The sequence below is a fragment of the Macaca nemestrina genome, chromosome 8 (assembly GCF_043159975.1).
Source record: "Macaca nemestrina isolate mMacNem1 chromosome 8, mMacNem.hap1, whole genome shotgun sequence".
NCBI classification, from domain to species: domain Eukaryota; kingdom Metazoa; phylum Chordata; class Mammalia; order Primates; family Cercopithecidae; genus Macaca; species Macaca nemestrina.
Window position 1 is genome coordinate 2,234,106 of NC_092132.1, and position 19,632 is coordinate 2,253,737.

Below are 19,632 nucleotides of genomic sequence, written 5' to 3' on the forward strand. Positions count from 1 at the left end.
AGGGTCATGCAGCGTCTCCAGCAAGTGGTGGCAGCAACTGATGGAGCATCCTAATCACAAAATAGGAAGAGCGTTTACAAAATAGGAGCGTTTACCAAGAGCCTCTCCCTCCCTCCCTCCGTCCCTCTCTCTCTCTCTGTCTCTCAAGTAGAAGTGGGGTCTCTCTGTGTTACCCAGGCTGCTCTCAAACTCCGGGGCTCAAGCGATCCTCCTGCCTCAGCCTCCCAAAGTGCTGAATTACAGGTGTGAGCTACTGGGCCCAGCCCCAGGCCCTCTTACAGGGGTGGGCTGCCCGGAAACAATCCTGCGCCGTATCCCCCTCCGGGTGCAGTGACAGGACCCCTGCCACCCCCAACCCAGGCCCAAAAGGAGGGGCCAGGAGGAGAGGGGCCTCCAAGGCAGGTGAGCTGCTTAAGAGGAGCGAGGGCTGTGGACAGTCCTGTGGACTGCAGGAGGGGCCAGCAGCAGGATCAATACCTAGCTTCTCTCTCCTGCTGGGCTCCTGCTGGGGCTCCCCGTTGGTCACCCCAAAACTTACTGTCTCTCATGGCTGCCGGGGCTGGCCAGGCTCAGCTGCTGGTTCTGCCTTGGGGCACCTCCTAGGTGGAGTCAGGGCGGCTGAAGGCTTCTCCACTCATGCATCCATCCACTGTCTGGACGTCCTGCCTCTGCTGACCTCCAGGACTTGCAGTGTGCGAAGGCCACACCACAGCCCCTCTTCCGCTGCCTCCCTCATGCCTCCCGGAATGATGCTCTTAACCCCCCATTAGAGGCCCCATTCTTCCTGACTGTACCTCTTGACGCCCTGAGTACAGTTCAAGAGACCGTGAAGAAACTCACAATATGACAATTAGAGGCTCTGAGAGAAAAGAGTGAAGTCACTATGCATTTATTTTTATTTACTTATTTTTTTTTTTTTTAGAGATGAGGTCTTGCTTTGTTGGCCAAGCTGGTCTCTTGAACTCCTGGCCTCAAATGATCCTCCCACCTTGGTCTCCCAAAGTGTCGAGATGACAGGTGTGAGCCGTTCTCTCCGGCTTACAGGAGGGATGTGTTGATGAAAGAAAACCAAACTCTAAAATATTTGAAGAGGTTTATTCTGAGCCAAATGTGAGGACCGTGGCCTGTGACAGAGACTCAGGAGGTCCTGAGAACACGTGCCCAAGATGGCCGGGGTACAGCTCGATTTTACACCCTTCAGGGAGAAAGAAGTTACAGGCTGATACGGTTTGGATTTGTGTCCCCCCCGGCCCCCCAGATCTCATGTGGAATAGGTGGAGGGGCCTGGTGGGAGGTGATTCGATCATGGGGTCAGATTTCCCCCTTGCTGTTCTGGGGATAGTGAGTGAGTTCTCAGGAGATCTGATGGTTTGAAAGTGTGTGGTGCTTCCCCCTTTGCTCCTTCGCCCTTGGGCTCAAGGGATCCACCTGCCTGGGCTTCCCAAAGTGTTGGGATTACAGGCGTGAGCCACTGCGCCTGGCTGAAGCCTCTGTTGATCCTGATTTTTTTTCCCGTTGCTATTATGGCTGTTTTTCTCCTCTTCTTTTTCTGACGGGTCTCTCACAAGAATTATCCACATTTTTAAGGCTGGGCACAGTGGCTCACACCTGTAATCCCAGCACTTTGGGAGGTTGAGGCAGGTGGATCATTTGAGGTCAGGAGTTTGAGACCAGCCTGGCCAACATGGTGAAACCTCATCTCCACAAAAAATACAAATATTAGCTGGGCATGGTTGCACAAGCCTGTAATCCCAGCTACTTGGGAGGCTGAAACACAAGAATTGCTTGAACCTGGGAGGCAGAGCTTGCAGTCAGCTGAGACTGCACTACTGCACTCCAGCTCAGGCAACAGAGTGAGACCCTGTCTAAAAAAAAAAAAAAAAAAAGCAAGAGTTATCCAAGTTTTTAGTTTACCCAAAGAAATAACTAACTTATGAATCCTATCTAATGTATACATAATTTATGTATTATTAATTTCTGATGTCACTTTTATTAGTTTCTTTCTTCTGTTTTTTTTTTTTTTTTGGATTCCATTTGCTGTTCTTTCTGTAACTTCCTGTGATGAATGCTTCATTCATCGATGTTGAATCTTTTTTTTTGAGATGGAGTCTCGCTCTGTCACCCAGGCTGGAGTGCAATGGCACGATCTTGGCTCACTGCAACCTCCGCCTCCCGGGTTCCAGCGATTCTCCTGTCTCAGCCTCCCAAGTAGCTGGGATTACAGGTGTGTGCCACTACGCTCGGCTAATTTTTGTATTTTTAGTAGAGACAGGGTTTTGCTATGGTAGAGGCTGGTTTCCAACTCCTGACCTCCGGCGTTGGCCTCCCAAAGTGCTGGCATTACAGGCATGAGTCCCTGTGCCTAGCCTGAATGTTTTTTTAATGTAGGAAGGTAAGGGCCAATGGGAAATCTTCCCTTTTAACCCTGACATTTCCATGAAAACTCAGCTCAGAAAAGGCAGATTAACTGGAGAAAAGGCACACAGGTTTATTAACGTGTTCACAGGGAAAAACACAGAGTGATATTCCCCACCCTGCAGCGGGGTTCAGACGCTGAGGGACCACCCTGGCCACACAGGCCATGGGGAGAGAAGAGGAATTCTGAGGGCAGTGGAGCAGGGAGCAGAGATGAACTTGTAGACAGTTCTCTTTGGAATGTGGATGGGCCTGAGGGACAGACATTATTATCTTTTGAAAGGGTCTGTTCAGATATGGTGACATTCTTTGTCTTGGGGTAGGGGGAAGAAAATACAATTGTTCTTGGTGGTTCAGACTTTAGGCAGACAAAGGAAGTTTAGAGAACTCCATCCTGACTTTGGGAGTCTGTGGGTTGTGGGGGAGAACAGAAAGTTCTTGAAGTTTCTTCAGCATGTCAAAGTGCCATAATTTGAGGTATTGGGTTCTGAGACCTAACAGTGGATACAGTTCTCTCAAAGCATGCAGTTATGGCCGGGCGTGGTGGCTCATGCCTGCAATCCCAGCACTTTGGGAGGCTGAGGAAGGCGGATCACCTGAGGTCAGGAGTTCGAGCCCAACCATGGCCAACGTAGTGGAACCTCGTCTCTACTAAAAATACAAAAATTAGCCAGGTGTGGTAGTGCATGCCTGTCATCCCAGCTACTTGGGAGGCTGAGACAGGAGAACTGCTTGAACCTAGAGGTTGAGGTTGCAGAGCTGAGATCGTGCCACTACACTCTAGCCTGAGCAACAAGAGCAAAGCTCCGTCTCAAATAAATAAATAAATAAATAAAAAACTAGCAAGATGTGGTGTGTGCCTGTGGTCTCAGCTACTTAGGAGATTGAGGCAGGAGGACCACTTGAGCCCAGGAGGTCAGGGCTGCAGTGAGCTTTGATTGTACCCACTGCATTCCTGTTGCATTCGGCAACAGAGGGAAATCCTATTTTCATTTTGATTTCTTCTGTGACATATGGGTTATTTATAAATATACTTGTTCATTTCCAAACAGAGGAGGGTTTTCTCGTTTTGGGTAATAATTTCTGGTCTAATTGAAGTGTAATTAGAGAAGCCACTCTGTATGATTTCAGTTAATTTGTGGAAACTTGTTCATGGCTCATTATGTGATCGATAGTTGTAAATGTTTGTGTGTACTTGAAAAAGATGTGTGTTCTGGAATCGCTGTGTCCAGTTTTCCATGTCAGTTACCTTTCTTTTATTAATTTTAAAATTTGTTTTATTTTCTAAATTTTTAAATTGAAAATTTTTTTTTTTTTTGGTTTTGAGATGGGGTCTTGCTCTGTTGCCAGGCTGGGGTGCAGTGGCACAATCTCGGCTCACTGCAGCCTCTGCCTGCAGGTTCAAGCAATTCTCCCACCTCAGCCTCCCGAGTAGCTGGGATTACAGGAGCCCACCACTACACCTGGCTAATTTTAGTAATTTTAGTAGAGATGGGTTTCACCATCTTGGCCAGGCTGGTCTTGAACTCCTGACCTTGTGATCCACCTGCCTTGGCCTCCCAAAGTGCTGGGATTACAGGCATGAGCCACCGTTCCCAGGAAGATCGCTTTTTAAAAGACGTTCTTGGCTGGTGCTGTGGCTCACACCTGTATTCCTTGAGCACGGGAGTTCGAGACCAGCTGGGGCAAAATGGTGAAACCCTGCCTCTACAAAAATACAAAAATTAGCTGGGCATGGTGGTGTACACCTGTCATCCCAGCTACTTCGGGGGCAGAGGCAGGAGGATCACTTGAGCCTGGGTCAAGGCTACAATAAGCTGTGTTCCCACCACTGCACTCCAGCTTGGGCAACAAAGTGAGATCCTGTCTAAAATAAATAAATAAATAAAATAAAATAAAATAAAATAAAATTTTCTTTTAGTACAAGTATGTTGGAAGTATGTTGGTGATAACCTTTGTGTCTGTCTGACAAAGTCTTTCTTCCAATGCTCTTGTTGCCTGTGAATTCAGGGCTATCATCTCTCCTGGCTTCCATAGTTGTCCTTCTCACTACTGCCCCCTGGTGGCTGATCTTTTTCTCTGGCCGTTGACAGGACTTTTTTTCTTTGGGCTTCTGCATTTTCACAGGTGCATGTGGGGTTATTTATTTGTTGACGCTGCCTGAAATTTTCTGGGCTGCCTGATCTGTGGCTGGATCCACTTTATCAGTTCTGGAAATGTCTCAGCTATTAAGTCTTCAATATCACCTCTGTGCTAATCGCTCAGCTATTTGGGGAACTGTCACGGTGTATCTTTGTATATTTCTTACTTTTTCTCCTTTTGAGTATGGATCGGGCACTGAGGGGAAGGTCCGTCAGAAGGATTTTCCACAGATCCCTCTGCTCCCCAGGTGGGAAGGCAGGTCCCAAGTTTTCCCCATGGAGGAGGCTGGTTCTCCCAAAGGGACCTGGGTGCTTTCTGGAGAGGCAATGGTGGCTGTGTGTTTTTAAATTGTGGACCAGGCCGGGTGCAGTGGCTCACACTTATAATTCCAGCATTTTGGGAGGCTGAGGCAGGGGGATCACTTGAGCCCAAGAGTTCAAGATCAGCCTGGGCAACACAGTGAGATCCCATATCTATAAAAATTTTTTTAAAAAAATAGCTGGGTGTAGTGGCGGTGCCTGTGGTCCCAGCTACTTGGAAGCTGAGGCAGGAGGATCGCTTGAGCCTGGGAGGACTGCAGACTTGGCGTGGGTCTGGGGGCCGAGGCCCGTTCTCTTCTGCTTGTCTCCTGGTTGTCTCCGTGTCCACACTGGCTTCAAGGTTCCCTGAAGGGGGTGGCCCTAGGGAGGGTCCGAGGGGGTTGGGTGGGGCTTCCTGTGCCAGATGCCCTCCTCTTTCACCCACAGGGCAGAAGTTCAGCTATACTAGCAAGGGCTGTGGCCCTATGTCCAGATTATGAACCTCACCCATCCTGTGGTCCCTGGCAGGTCTTACCCCACAGAAACTGAGCATGGACTGATTGACTTGAAGACTGAGAAGCTGGACATGACCTGCTGTGAAAAGAGCCTCTGTAACAAGGGCGTCAAGGGGGCAGAGGCTGTGGATGGGGAAGGCGGCACAGGGTCCTGCCTGGGCCTTACCTCCCGAGGTCCCCACAGGGGCAGAGTGGTGGGGGGCTGGTGAGGGGCAGTGCCAGGACCTGCTGCCCATCCTCCGGAGGCTCATTTGCAGGCAGATGCTGGGAAGCAGGGGCTGGATGGGGCTGCAGAGAGGAGGGTGCCCAGTTCCGGGCTGGCGTGCAGACTGGGAAATCCCCGGCGGGAGGCTCAGGTTCAGAGCCCTGAGATGAGGCTTCCTTCCTCTCCCTTCCTTTCCTCTCCCTCCCCTCCCCTGCAGGCTGAGGTTGGGAAGGAGGTTGAGGCTGCAATGAGCTGTGATTGTACCACTGCACTCTAGCCTGGGCGACAGAGGGAGACCCTATCTCAAAAAACAAAACAGGCCAGGCGTGGTGGCTCATGCCTGTAATCCCAGCACTTTGGGAAGCTGAGGCAGGCAAATCACTTGAGGTCAGGAGTTCGAGACCAGCCTGACTAACATGGTGAAATCCCATCTCTACTAGAAATACAAAAACTAGCCAGGCATGGTGGCACGCACCTGTAATCCCAGTTACTCGGGAGGCTGAGGCAGGAGAATCTCTGGAACCCGGGAGCTGGAGGTTGCGGTGAGCCGAGATCGTGCCACTGCACTCCAGCCTGGGTGACAAGAGCACGACTCCATCTCAGAAACAAAAACAAACAAAACACCAAATAATCCCCCTGCCAATAAACTGGGGACCATGTGCATAGAGGGTATAAAATCAATTGAGTGGGACACAATCGATACTTTTCAAATAAAGTAGAAGGCATCACATGAAGTGAGGATAATTTGCTGTGTGAAAGCCATGCTTTCATCATCCATAGACACACAGAGTGCACACCTCTCGGGGATGCTTGTGCTCTGACTGGCATGTAACATGCACTGCTTATGGACGGTCAGATTAAAACATATATTTTAAGATTCAAAAATACAACAAGTCAGTATCCCTAGCAATATTCTAACTTCTCCATTGCTTGGTGTTATGATGTCTGGCTCAGCCATCATCAGGCCGTGGGACCCGAGCAGTGTGACTGCGGGGCCAGCAGAGTGACCCGCGGACCATGGGCCCTGCTGGCGCTGCCCCTTCAGGTCTGACCTGTGGTCTGGTGCACTGCTTGGAGGGACAGTCAGGCCTCTTGGGCCCACAGCTGCCCAGAGCCACTGGGGTCTTTTGTGCCTGCTGCCTCCAGCTCTGTCCTGTCCTCCCCGCTGCCCGGAGCCACTGGGGTCTTTTGTGCCTGCTGCCTCCAGCTCTGTCCTGTCCTCCCCGCTCTCAGGAGCCACCCCCACCTCACCTGGCTCATCCTCTCAGATGCCATGGAGTCTCCAAGCAGAGACCCCTGAGGGCACAGGGTGGATTCTGATTTTTAGAGGGGACCTCCCACCTGAAAGGCGACCCATTCTTATGCGGGTGTGCTGCCTTTATCTGTCTTCATCAAGGGCTGTCCCGGCAGTCCAGGAAGCCCTCTCCCTCCTTCTGCCCAGCACCTGGTGGGGGGGTGCGGGGGCGGAGTCTGCAGTCACCCCTGGCCCATTTCCTGTGTCTTCTGATTCCCCTGAAGAACAAGTTCGGGTGTGGGTGTGATGGGGGTGGGCAGGGGGCACTGACTGGGAGGGACAGGGGTGGTTCCAGGAGTGGCCAGGACCCCCCCCACCGAGGGAGCCCCCATGTCGCCCCACCCCATTACAGGGGCCTCTGCTCCCTGCACAGAAAACAAGGGGTGCCTGCCCTGGGGTCTCAGTGTCAGAGCTTGTTGCCCCGCTGGCCCCTCCCAGGCTCTGTCTGCACAGGGGCCTGCCAGTGGTGGGCTCAGCCAGAGACCCTCATCCTGAGTGGGATGACCCGAGTCTGGCGGCTGCTTTTCTCTCTTGCTTCTGACACCAGGGAGAAGCTTGCTCCCGATGCACCAGGAAACTGAAACTGAAACTCAGGGCCCTAGTCCAGGACCCTCCTCTCTATTGAGTCACAATTTCTCCTTCTAAGGCAACCTCCCACCCCAGGGGACACCCTCTTGCTTCTCTCCTCACGGCAGCCCCTCCTCCTTCCGGGTCTGTTCTGCTCACACCCTGAGCTCTGGGAGGCCCCAGGCAGAGAAGGGGTGGGGGGTGGGGGGGTGGTCCTGCTCGAGGTCACGTCTGCCTTCCAGAGCAGCCAGATCAGGTCACATCTGCTTTCCAGGCACAGACGGGGTGGGGTGAGGGGGTCTTGCTCGAGGTCACATCTGCCTTCTAGAGCAGCCAGGTCAGGACGGAAGGGTTTCTACCCCTCAGTTCCCGTACTACGAGATGATGGGGTGAGGTCATCGGCTGTGTGCATATTACACAAGCAATCTGGGTTCCTCCTCATAAACCAGACGTGGGGCAGAGGTTCCCAGGCTCGGGGGTGCAAGGCCTCCCCTAGCTCTTTCCAGGCTCGGAGCCTCTGTGCCACACCTGCCCTCAATGCACCCACACCCAAGACCATGAAGGTCACCGGCCCCTGCTGCTGCTGGCGCAGCTGTGGGTGAAGCCCTGTAAGTGGGGGCTGAGGGTGGAGGATGGGAAGGAGGCCTGAAGGTGGGAGTGAGACCCTCTCGATGCTGGGGGCTCCAGATGCCAGCAGGACCCTGCCCACAATTCTGAGTAGCCAAGGGCACCTGAGCCTACCTGTGTGCTGCCCAGGCCTGCTGCCTGTGCTGGTGAGAGGGACTGGAACCCACCCTTCAGCCTGGGACCCTGACCTGCACCCTCCCCGCCCCATCCCGAGTCAGGGCCTTGAGTGCTTCCAGTGCTATGGTGTCTTGGGCCCCAGCCTGTGCCACCCGTCTCCGACCCCATGCAGGCTCAAAGCTGCCCCTCCTCTGTGGTCACTGGCACTACCAATGGTGAGTCCGGGTGGGACCGGCGTCTGTAAGCAGGTAAGGGGTGGGCAGGGCACTCTCAGGCAGCATCCCAGGGGCTCTGCCTTGAGCCCCCTGGCCTGGTAGAAGCTTGGATCTAGGGACAGAGCTCAGGGACCTCCATCTAACGGATCACAGACTTGGCATGGAGCCTGGGGCCGCCCCCCGTTCTCTTCTGCTTGTCTCCGTGTCACCACTGGCTTCAAGGTTCCCTGAAGGGGGCGGTCCTGGGGCAGGTCCGAGGGGGTCGAGTGGGGCCTCCTGTGCCAGCCGCCCTCCTCTCTCGCCCACAGGGCAGAAATTCAGCTACGCTAGCAAGAGCTGTGCCCCCACCCCGTGCCCAGATTATGAACCTCACCCATCCTGTGGTCCATGGAGGGTCTTACCCCATAGAAACTGAGGATGGACTGATTGACTTGAAGACTGAGAAGCTGGACATGACCTGCTGTGAAAAGAGCCTCTGTAACAAGGCAGCCACAGCGCGGCGCGGCCTTTGGGGCCTGGCTGTCAGGGAGCTCCTGCTCAGCCTGGGCCTCTTCCTTTGGGCCCTGCTGTGAGCCCAGCCCACCCTGGCACTGCCCCTGGTGGGTAAATAGGAGCGCAGGGCGGTTGCCCTGTGCAGCCCTCAGCTCCTGCCCTGATGCCCTCGCCTAGCCGCCCAGCAGCCCAGAGACCCCCCTCACCCAGCAGCCTAGATGCCCACTGACCCAGATAGTAAATGCACGTGTTCAACCCAAGGACTTTGTTCCCTTATTAACCCTTGGGGTCTGGTCTGTGGCCTTCAAGGGGGTCCCAGCAAATTCCCCAAGGTGGGGTTCAGAGACTGGAGGGCCTTCCCCAGGTGGCCCAGCCCTGTGCTCATTTCCAGCCAGGATCAGGCTCAGCCCCAGCCCGAGGTCCAGAAGCAGCCCGGAGGGTCTTGCACTCAGGGCTGGGGCCACCCAGGAAGACTTGTTGGGGGCTGACAGAGGGGGCGGAGGGGTGGAGGCACTAAGGGCCCAGGCCAGCTGTGGCTGCCGGATGTGTGAAACGGTCCCGGGCCCACAGGCTGGTGACTCCTGCAAGGCACCGCAGAGGGCGGGGGTGTCAAGGGGGCAGAGGCTGTTGATGGGGGAGGCAGCACAGGGTTCTGCCTGGGCCTCACTGCAGGAAGTCCCCACAGGGGCTGAGCGGTGGGGGGTGGGTGAGGCGCAGCCCTGGGGTGGGCTCCCCATCCTCCAGAGGCTCATCCATGGGCAGATGCCGGGAAGCGGGAAAGTGGGGCTGGATGGGCTGTGGAGAGGAGGGGGCCCAGTTCGGGTCGACGTGGAGACTGGGAAATCCCAGCTCCTAGCAGGGTGTGGTGGGCCCTGGGCGGGAGGCTCCGGTCCAGAGCCCTGAGGTGAGGTTCCCTTCCTCTCCCTCCCTCAGGCTTCAGGAAATTGAAACTCAGCGCGCTGGGCTCCTCCCTTCTCTGCTCCAGCCCCAGGACACAACCCGGGCTCCTTCCCTCTGCTCCTGGACTCCACTCCCTCCCTCGGCTCCTGGAAACCACCTGTCCTTGGGGGGCCTCCCGCCTCCAGAGGGCAGGGCGGCAGGAACCCGGCGGAACCACTCTCTCTGCTACCCGCAGGAGGTCAGGGCTGCCTCTGACCCCAGCCCTAAACCCAGAGCAGAGGGAGAGCTGGGCCCCGAGTTCCAGATCCCAGGAGGACAAGCAGCTTCCACTCTGAGACTGTCTCCCCTGGGGAAACGAGGGGATGACTGCGCCCTCATCTCAGTGTGGTTGCGAGACTTAGAAACCAGTGAGCTCACCTGGGAAGTGGAGGAGATGCCAGAGATGGAAGTGAAAATTAGCTTTAGCAGAAACCAAGCATTTGTTAGAAATTCTATCATCGCCCAGCGCCCACCATGTTCCTGTGTCCCTGGAGTCAGATCCAGGTTCCTGGCCATGGCTTTTGGGTGCAGCTTCCTCTCACCAGCTCCACTATGATCAACTGGTCTGTCCCTCCAGCAAAGCCACCTGTGATTCCGAGTGAACAATGCAGTGAATGCACTGCACACTGGGACCCGAATGCCGGGATCTCTGTCCTGGCTACCGTGCCCAGGCTTCTGGACCATCTGGTTTCCACCCTCTGTTCTCTGCTTGCATTTCTCAATGCTAGAGCAACCCACTCAGCAAATCCAAACTCCCCACAGAATCTCAAGCTCAGTCTCTGCAGGGTCCATCCACAGGGAGTGGTGATTGGCGGCAGGACCCTCCTCCCGGTGACCCCTTCCAGGTCCTCTTGCTCAGTTACAACGGGCCCTTCTTGGGTGGCAGTAATGATTCGTGTGTTTCAGACAGGAATCACTACCTCAGGGACACAGGAGGAGGACACAGGTGGTTGACCTGCCTTGACCTCAGGGACCTGGGAGGACCCGGCTATTCATATCAGCTGCCAGGGGTGGGAATCTTGGGCTTCCATGGTGACCACCGGCCCCTCCTGCTGGACGGTGCCCCTGGAATCTTGACACACACAGCACAGTTTCTGGGCAGCCAGGGAAATCCAGGGTGGGCGCCGAGTGGCCGAGACCCTGGTCCGTTTCCTCCCGTTGTTCCAGATAAACAAACACACCTCCATTGCGTGTCTGCTTGTTTTCTCTCTCCAGCCCAAAGAGCCCTCTGGGCTGTGCACAGCACCTGCCTGCAGATGGTGGCCTGGGCCGGGTTCCTCTCTCAGGAGGCCGCCACCTGCTTGCCAGGGGGAAGCGGGCAGCGCTGCAGTCCCAGGCATGGATGGGTCAGGGTTGCTGCCCCGAGCTTTTGCATGGGAGCCCCCTGCTCCTCTCAAAGGCCACTCACTGAATTCCGGACTGTCTGTCCTGCCCCAGCCCAGCTTTTGTGCCCTCTGCACCAGCGGGTCCAGACAGACACCTTCCATTCCCAAGTCCTAGAGAGCCCTGGGTGCTGCCCCAGCCTGAGCGTGCTCCTTCTGGCACCTGCTTTCTTTCCTCCATGCCCCCCGACCTCCTCCTGCTGTGGGAGGCCGAACTCACTCGACCTGCTGAGCCTGGGGCAGGAGAAAGGGCAGAGTGCTGGCGAGGGGCTCCCTCGGAGGCCAGGCAAGCTGCTGGCTATGGCTCAGGGGACGACGACTCCGCTCCGACCACCCGCCGGGCCGTACCACAGAAGACCCCAGAACGCTCCAAACCTGGGGTGCTCTGCCTTTTCCCCCATGGGGCAGCCATACTCAGAGCAGGAAGCTGGGGGACATCTGTATTTATTTGAGGCACCACAGCAGCAGGAGGGCTCCAATGTAGGGGTGGGCTGGGGCAGGACTGGCTGGATTTGGGGCGGGGCCTAGACCTGGAAGCGGCAGAAATCCCAGCTCCCAAAGGCTGCCCTTGATGGGCATGTGGCTGTGCCAGGGCAGGGGCTACAGGAGACTGAGGCTCTCCAGGCTGCCGGCACCCCTCCCTCCCCAAACACCGCCCCCAGAAGCCGCCACGTGCTCCCACATGCACTGCACACCCACGTACACAGCTAGGCACACATCCCTACTGACACAGCCTCCCTGGGGGCTGTCAGCGTGTCCATGGGACTTGGTCCTGACGAAGGACCCTAAGACTCCAGGGAACCCTCGTCTCTTCCGCAGTCCCCCAAGGAAGGTCACATCATCGACCCCAGAAGTAAGGGCAGCTGGCCCCACTTGGGGCAGCGGCAGGGGCTGGGGCAGGTGGAGGTGCAGGGGGTGGGCCTGACCTGGGACCAAGGGCACAGATCAGGCACGTGAGAAGTCAGGGGCTCCCATACCCTGTGGGATCCAGAAAGGGCTGGGCTTTCCTTCCTGAGCTGGGGGATCGGGGGACAGGGTCTGGGCGGTCAGGGGCCGAACCGCAGCAGGGCCGGCAGCAGGCTCAGCAGCAGCCCGGCGCCCAGCAGGGTAGCGCTTGCCCGCAGCCCGCCGTCGGCTGCACTGAAATTGCACAGGAAGCTCTGGCAGCAGCTGATGCCCATGGAAGCCACACCAACATTGATGCCTTCTGGGAGGGGGCAGGCCGGGGAACAGGTCTTGCTCAGGCTGTGGCCAAATGTCACGAGATTCCCTGCATGGGAAATGAGGCTGTCAGGGGAGAGGCAGACGGCAATGGCCTCTGCTGAGCCCCGGCCTGGGCCAGGGAGATGGCCAGGGGAGGAGGGCGTGGTCTGAGGCCTGGCACTCACCAATGCCGGCACTAGTAGACACGGTCACGCAGTAGTTGTCCTGGTCGGAGCAGATGGTCGGCTTCAGGCAGTACAGATTGCTCTTCTGGTTCAGGCAGGAGAAGCACATCAGCGAGCTGGCTGTGGAAGGAGGACACACCTGTCTCAGGGAAGCCTCCAGTGTCCCTCCCAGGCCTGACCCCAGTGGACATTTACTGAGAAATTACCGTATAGCAGCCCTTGGGGTGGAGGCAGAACGAAGACAGTGACACCCTACCCTGGCCGTCGAGCAGCTCAAGTGGCACCCAAACACACAGTGGGACAGTGTGGCCAGGCCGGGGGAGCCCTCTGCTGGGAGCGGCCTGGAAGGACCCCTGGGAGTCGAGCAGGGCACAGCCGGACAAAGTTCTGGGGTCCCCGAGGGCACCTCACCTCGCTCCACACCCAGAAGCGCAGCCAGCAGCACCGGCAAGAAGATCTTCATTCTGGAGAGGATGGCCGTCCTGTCCGGAAGTCACAAACCAGAGCAGCCGTCCTGCTCCGGAGAGACACCGCTGGTTAGGGGGCCGGGTGGTGCCTCGCTCCTCCCCAGGACCAAGCACCCCCACTTTGCAGATGAGGACACAGACAGCAAAGAGGGGCAGGGACCTGCCAGCACACAAGAACTTCCCTGCTTCTCTCCCGACCTGCCCCTCACTCAGGGCAGGCATGCTCTAGGCTACACCCCTCCTGAAACCTGGCATGGGCGCTGTGCAGTCAAGAGGAGGAAACTCACCAGCCTTCTCAGAACCACAGAAAAGGAAGCAGAGTCAGTGGCCTCTGCCAGTAGTCCTGGGGTGGGGGAATGGTGACCAGTAATACTGTGAGCTAGTCTGGGGCTGGGTACGGTGGCTCACGCCTGTAATCTCCACGCTATGTGAGGCCAAGGCAAGAGGATCACATGAGGCCAGGGGTTTGAGACCAGCCTGGGCAACAGAGTGAGACCTCCTGTTTCTATAAAAAATACAAAAATTAGCTGGGCGTGGTACGTGCCTGTGGTCAGCTACTTGGGAGGCTGAGGTGGGAGGATCTCTTGAGCCAGGGAGTTCAAGGCTGCAGTGAACCGTGATCATGCCACTGCACTGCAGCCTGGGCAACAGAGTGAGACCGTCTCAAAAAAAAGAGAGATCTATATACACATTTATATGTGTGTCTGTCTGTGCATATTAGCTAATCTATATCTAGAACTTTCCTTGGGACAGCTCAGTGGCTTGAGCCCAGGCATCTCTCCTGACATGGAGACTGGGGGCCGCGTGGGACATGGCCCAGGGGAAAGCACTCCCCATTCCTGATGTTACTCAGTTCTGAGGACAGCAGCCCACTAAGTATCTGCTACTCCCCATTCTGTGGCTGGGAAATGGGCTCCAAGAGACCAGGCTGCGTGCCACCGGTCCCACCAGCAGGAAGGGGCCAGATGGGTCCATGTACTGCTCCTTGGCCTCTGCACAGGACCCTCTGTTGAGCAGGGGCCCATGGCACTGTTGGAGAAAGAATCTGGAACACGCCCTGCTGGGGTCGTGATTCTCTATTTTGTAAGTGCATGGTGTTGGAGGGGGAGGCTGCTGCCTTCTGCCAGGGACAGCCGTGGGCAGAGGAGGGGGAGGGACATCCCGGGCCTGGGGAGCTAGTGCTGGGCACTGGGGGTGAGGATGCCTCAGAGAAAAGATCTGGAGAGGGGCCTGCAGAGGCCCTAAGGGGAGAGCAGCAGGCCAGGACCCTGAGACCTGGGCTGACATCCTGGGGTTGGGAGTGGGAGCCCCAGATGGCCAAAACCAGTGCCAAGTCCAGCTGGGGCCTGTCCCCGCCTCCAGGGAGGAACCCGAGGAGGAAGGATCTCCAATTCCTTATCCCCCCACCCCCGAAAAGTGAGGTTCTGGTGTGGGGATCCCTGACCTGTCTCTGAGGAAGTCCTGGCATACAGGGCCACAAACAGGTCCAGTTGGTGCCGCCATCTGCCCACTGGTTGGCACCCAACCCGCCGGGCCACCAGGCTGAGCTAAGGCACCGGTGGGAGCAGAAGGCAATTAGGAAGGCCGGGTGGGCTGTGGAGCCCAGAGGGAGCCGGCAGGCCGTAGAGGGCGCCCGTGGGGTCCAGGCTGCAGGCTCGTCCCCAGGCTCAGGGAAGCTGGCCCCTGGGAGCCAGGTATCTAGGGGCTGCCCAGCCAGCAAGAGGCGGGAGCCTCTCCTGTGGGAATGGGGAGCGGCCCGGCGGTCCACTCCGGGAGGCTGGGCTCCTTGGACCTCACCGCAAGCACCACCAGTGCCAGAACAAGAAGCGGGGGCGGGTTCCAGTGCTCCGGGGTGATACGCGGGGGAGCGGTCAATCCTCCCTTTCCGGCCAGGAGCTCTGCAAGGTCCCGTGCCCCCTCCCCTAGTCAGCAAAGCTGTCACTCCCGGCCCACGCTGGGGAGCCAGGAGCGTCTGGAGTTGGGTGATGGGCTCCAGTGGCTGCGCAGCCCTGGGCCGGCCGGGAGGCTCCTGGCGGCAGTCTCCGCCCGCTCCCGCCCCAGATCTTTGGAAACATTCGGGGAGGCCTGGGGGGGGATGGGAGGAGAGGCTCAGCTCTCGCGGGACCAACCCACCGGCAACCCCAACCCCTCTCCTGCGCCTCCCCGTGCGCCCCTCTTGCTCTCTCCCACCGTCTCCAGCCCCGGCCCCCGCAGGGCGCCTTCCGCCGCGCGTGGCTGGGCCGGGGCCGCGTGCACCGCAGCCGAGGCCGCCGGGTCTGAGCGCGTGCGCGCAGGTGGCGGGGGCGTCCCGGTCGCGGCCCCGCGGACTCACCGCCGGGCGGACGCAGGTACCAGCAGCCTCGCCGAGCTCCCCGAACCTCGCGCGCTCTGGACCGCTGCTGGACCGCAGACTCCCAGGCAGCCCGCGCGGCCCCGGGGCGGGGGCAGGGGCGGGGCGCGGGAGGGGCCTCCGGGGGGCGGAGTCGGCGAGCCAGCGGTGGGGGTCCCCTCGCCGCCCAGGCCTGCCCCAGCTTCTTGGGATAGATGGGGAGGCTGAGGACCAGAAGGGGGCTGAGACCACCCCCCAATTTCCCCAGCGAGGTGGCGCCTGAGCCACGGCCAGGCCCGGCCTCCTTCCACCCGGCCCTGCTGTGCGCGAGGCGGGTGCTGACCTGGCGAGGCCGGACAGGGACCAGGTCGGGGTGAAGGTCACTGACACCTGGACTTGTGGCCAGTCCTCGTTGTGATCGGAGTGGGAGGCCCACGGGTGAGCAGACGTGTTTTGGGTGTGAGCACGGAGGAGGGGTGCCTCGGAGAGTGTCGGGGAGCAGTGTTGGGGGTCTCGCCTGCGGAGTGGAGCGGGGGAGGGGAAGAAGCAGGCACCCTTGTAGCCTGGGCTTCCTGAGGTCATCTTGTCCCTGCTCCCCGCTCCAGACTGGGCTGTGTCTTGGCCATCCCCCAGGCGGAGGTGGGGAGACCGGCAAGGGTTGGGAGGTGGGAGGTTGTGGGTTCTGGCTTCTCTCAGGGCACTGGGGCTCTGCCATCGGTGCGTGCCTTTCCTCCCGCCAGGCCCTCTCCGAGGGTTTGTGGGCACTGGGGCTCCGCCACTGGCCTGTTCTCCAGTTGACAGTGAGTTTCCTTTCTGGGTGACAGGGCGAGCGCCAGGGAGGGGCTTCTGAACCCCACACGGAAGTAGGGGGAGGGTGTGGGGAAACGCGAGGGTCGGCAGGTGGCCGCGTGGCCAGGAGGGGGCTGGGGCGGAGAGACACCTGTAACACCCATCTCAAATCTAGGGGTGCATTCAGTGTGGCTGTGTATGTGTTTTGCATGAGTGTGTGTGGTGCGTGTGTATGGAGGCTGAGGCTGGGGCTGTGTGTGTCACAAGATGTCCTGGCTGTGGTATGATGGCACCGTGGGTGGGGCTTCCACGGCTTTGGGGGCGATGCCCCAGCTGTCTCTGGGGACTGGAGCCTCCAGTAGGCTGTGGCCCGGGGGGAGTCCAGGCCTCTGGGTCTTAACTGGGGCACAGGCAGGGTGTCTTCCCCTCTAGAATGTTGGCGGTGAGGGCAGGGGGTTCTCTCTGCGCAGCCAGCACCTGGGGCCATCCGTGCCACCGCAGGGGTTCAGTAAGAGTGGTGGGACGAGAGCGTGGGTGGGTTTGTCCCCTTCAAGACAGTACCGTCTGATTCAGAAAACAAGCCGCTTTAGGAAGAGGGCTGTTTGGAAAAGACTCTCAAACCTTTAATCCTGTCTCTCACTCAACACCACACAGGAGACATCAACACAGAAGACTCCCACGACTGCTGGGGCCAAATGTGGGGGGTGGAAGTCTCCCCGCCACCAAGCAAGCCGTTAGTTCTGCAGCGGACACCAGCTGGGTGTCCAACACCATTCCAACACTGTACCTGGAGACAGCGTCAGATCCCACAGCGTGAGTGCTCAGCCCCGAGACACCTACACACACACACACACACACACACACACACACACCAGCTGGGTGTCCAACACCATTCCAACACTGTACCTGGAGATAGCGTCAGATCCCACAGCGTGAGCGCTCAGCCCCGAGACACCTACACACACACACACACCCCAGCTGGGTGTCCAACACCATTCCAACACTGTACCTGGAGATAGCATCAGATCCCACAGCGTGAGCGCTCAGCCCCGAGACACCTACACACACACACACACACACACACACACACACACACACCAGCTGGCTGTCCTCCAACACCATTCCAACACTGTACCTGGAGATAGCATCAGATCCCACAGTGTGAGCGCTCAGCCCCGAGACACCTACACACACACACACACACACACACACACACACACACACACACACCCCAGCTGGCTGTCCTCCAACACCATTCCAACACTGTACCTGGAGATAGCATCAGATCCCACAGCGTGAGCGCTCAGCCCCGAGACACCTACACACACACACACACACACACACACCCCAGCTGGGTGTCCTCCAACACCATTCCAACACTGTACCTGGAGATAGCGTCAGATCCCACAGCGTGAGCGCTCAGCCCCGAGACACCTACACACACATACACACACACCTACACACACACACACACACCCCAGCTGGGTGTCCTCCAACACCATTCCAACACTGTACCTGGAGATAGCGTCAGATCCCACAGCGTGAGTGCTCAGCCCTGAGACACACACACACACACACACACACACACACACACACACACCAGCTGGCTGTCCTCCAACACCATTCCAACACTGTACCTGGAGATAGCATCAGATCCCACAGGGTGAGCGCTCAGCCCCGAGACACCTACACACACACACCCCAGCTGGGTGTCCTCCAACACCATTCCAACACTGTACCTGGAGATAGCGTCAGATCCCACAGCGTGAGTGCTCAGCCCTGAGACACACACACACACACACCAGCTGGCTGTCCTCCAACACCATTCCAACACTGTACCTGGAGATAGCATCAGATCCCACAGGGTGAGCGCTCAGCCCCGAGACACCTACACACACACACCCCAGCTGGGTGTCCTCCAACACCATTCCAACACTGTACCTGGAGATAGCGTCAGATCCCACAGGGTGAGCACTCAGCCCCAAGACACCTACACACACACACACACACACACACACACACACACACACACACCCCCCAGCTGCGAGGGCCAGCCTCTAGAACTTCTTGCCGACTGGCCCGACGTTGAGGTTCCCACTGTCAGAGGAACCCCTGCTCACCAGGCCTCTGGTTTAGTGAAACATGACCAGAGTGACTCCATCTTGAAGTAAGTAGGAGGCACTCACAGGGCACCTATAAGGTTAATGCTTATGGTCTAAAAATAGCCACGTCTCAAGCTGGCCACCAATTATAATGACAGAATATTTATGGCCATATGGGGCATCTCCCAGCAAGCCTGCAGACTGTCCAGATAACCCGAGAGTGCAGGCCACGTTACTCAGAGATAATGTCAGTGAGCAGCCTGAGGTTGGAGGATGAACGGTCACTGATGGCACCCACAGCCCCTATCTTTAGTGAGCGCATCTGCACATTCCAGGAGTGATTGCAGCTCCTTACAGTTTCTTGTAAGCAGAGGCACTAACAGAGGACCCGCCCTCCTTCTCCTGCTTTCTGAGCACGCCCCACTCTAGAACGGAGTCATTTCAAATAAACCTGCGTCTCTCACTGTGCTCTGTGGTTCACTAAAATTCTTTCCTGCACAACATCCAAGAACCCCTCTTGGGGTCTGGATTGGGACCCTCTTTCCCAGCAATATTGTAGCCCCTCCCCATTTTGCGTTTAATTGATTTGCAAGAGTGGCTCGGGGAAGTCAGGGAAATACATTTGCAGTTAATTATAAAGGGATACACATGAGAGGCACCGGCGCGGTCTCCGGGAAGGGGTGGGGAGCTTCCATGCCACCCACGTGGCCCCTCCAGGAACCCCTGTGTGCCCAGCATTCCTACCGCCAGGGCGTGGGACGAATCCTCTCTGAATGACCCCCTTGGGGCCCATGATCAGAAAGGAGGGGGAGGACTGGAGTCCTGCCTTGGGGCAGGTGAAACGGAGCAGGACCCTTCACAGATATTCCATTTCTACCCGTAACTGTAGCAAGGGCCACGGAGTCCCCAGTCAGGAACCTGGCCGAACGCCAACTCTACCCATGCATCTCCCTCCTTACAGAGCAGCCCTCCTGCTCACACGCCATTCCCTCCTCCTCACATGCCACTCCCTCCTCACACGCCACTCCCTCCTCACACGCCACTCCCTCCTCCTCACACGCCATTCCCTCCTCCTCACACGCCACTCCCTCCTCCTCACACGCCACTCCCTCCTCCTCACACGCCACTCCCTCCTCCTCACACGCCATTCCCTCCTCCTCACACGCCACTCCCTCCTCACACGCCACTCCCTCCTCCTCACACGCCACTCCCTCCTCCTCACACACCACTCCCTCCTCACACGCCACTCCCTCCTCCTCACACAGGACTCCCTCCTCCTCACACGGCACTCCCTCCTCCTCACACGCCACTCCCTCCTCACACGCCACTCCCTCCTCCTCACACGCCA

The 19,632-nt window shown here is 57.8% G+C and overlaps 1 protein-coding gene and 1 long non-coding RNA gene across 2 annotated transcripts; one reads left to right on the top strand and one right to left on the bottom strand.

Moving 5' to 3' along the window:
• The first annotated feature begins 7,706 nt into the window (after positions 1-7,706).
• On the top strand, positions 7,707-11,013 carry LOC139355729 (uncharacterized). The gene is made up of 3 exons (XR_011606646.1): positions 7,707-8,396; positions 8,705-8,995; positions 9,822-11,013. It is a non-coding gene; the product is annotated as an uncharacterized lncRNA (long non-coding RNA).
• A 624-nt stretch (positions 11,014-11,637) lies between these two features.
• On the bottom strand, positions 11,638-15,537 carry LOC105488432 (lymphocyte antigen 6 family member E). The gene is made up of 4 exons (XM_011752454.3): positions 15,397-15,537; positions 13,009-13,111; positions 12,598-12,717; positions 11,638-12,479 (listed from the first exon to the last, which is right to left on the bottom strand). The coding sequence occupies exons 2-4, from the start codon at positions 13,058-13,060 to the stop codon at positions 12,256-12,258; spliced, it is 396 nt and encodes a 131-aa protein (XP_011750756.1). The 5' UTR covers positions 13,061-13,111; positions 15,397-15,537; the 3' UTR covers positions 11,638-12,255.
• Between the last annotated feature and the right edge of the window lie 4,095 nt (positions 15,538-19,632).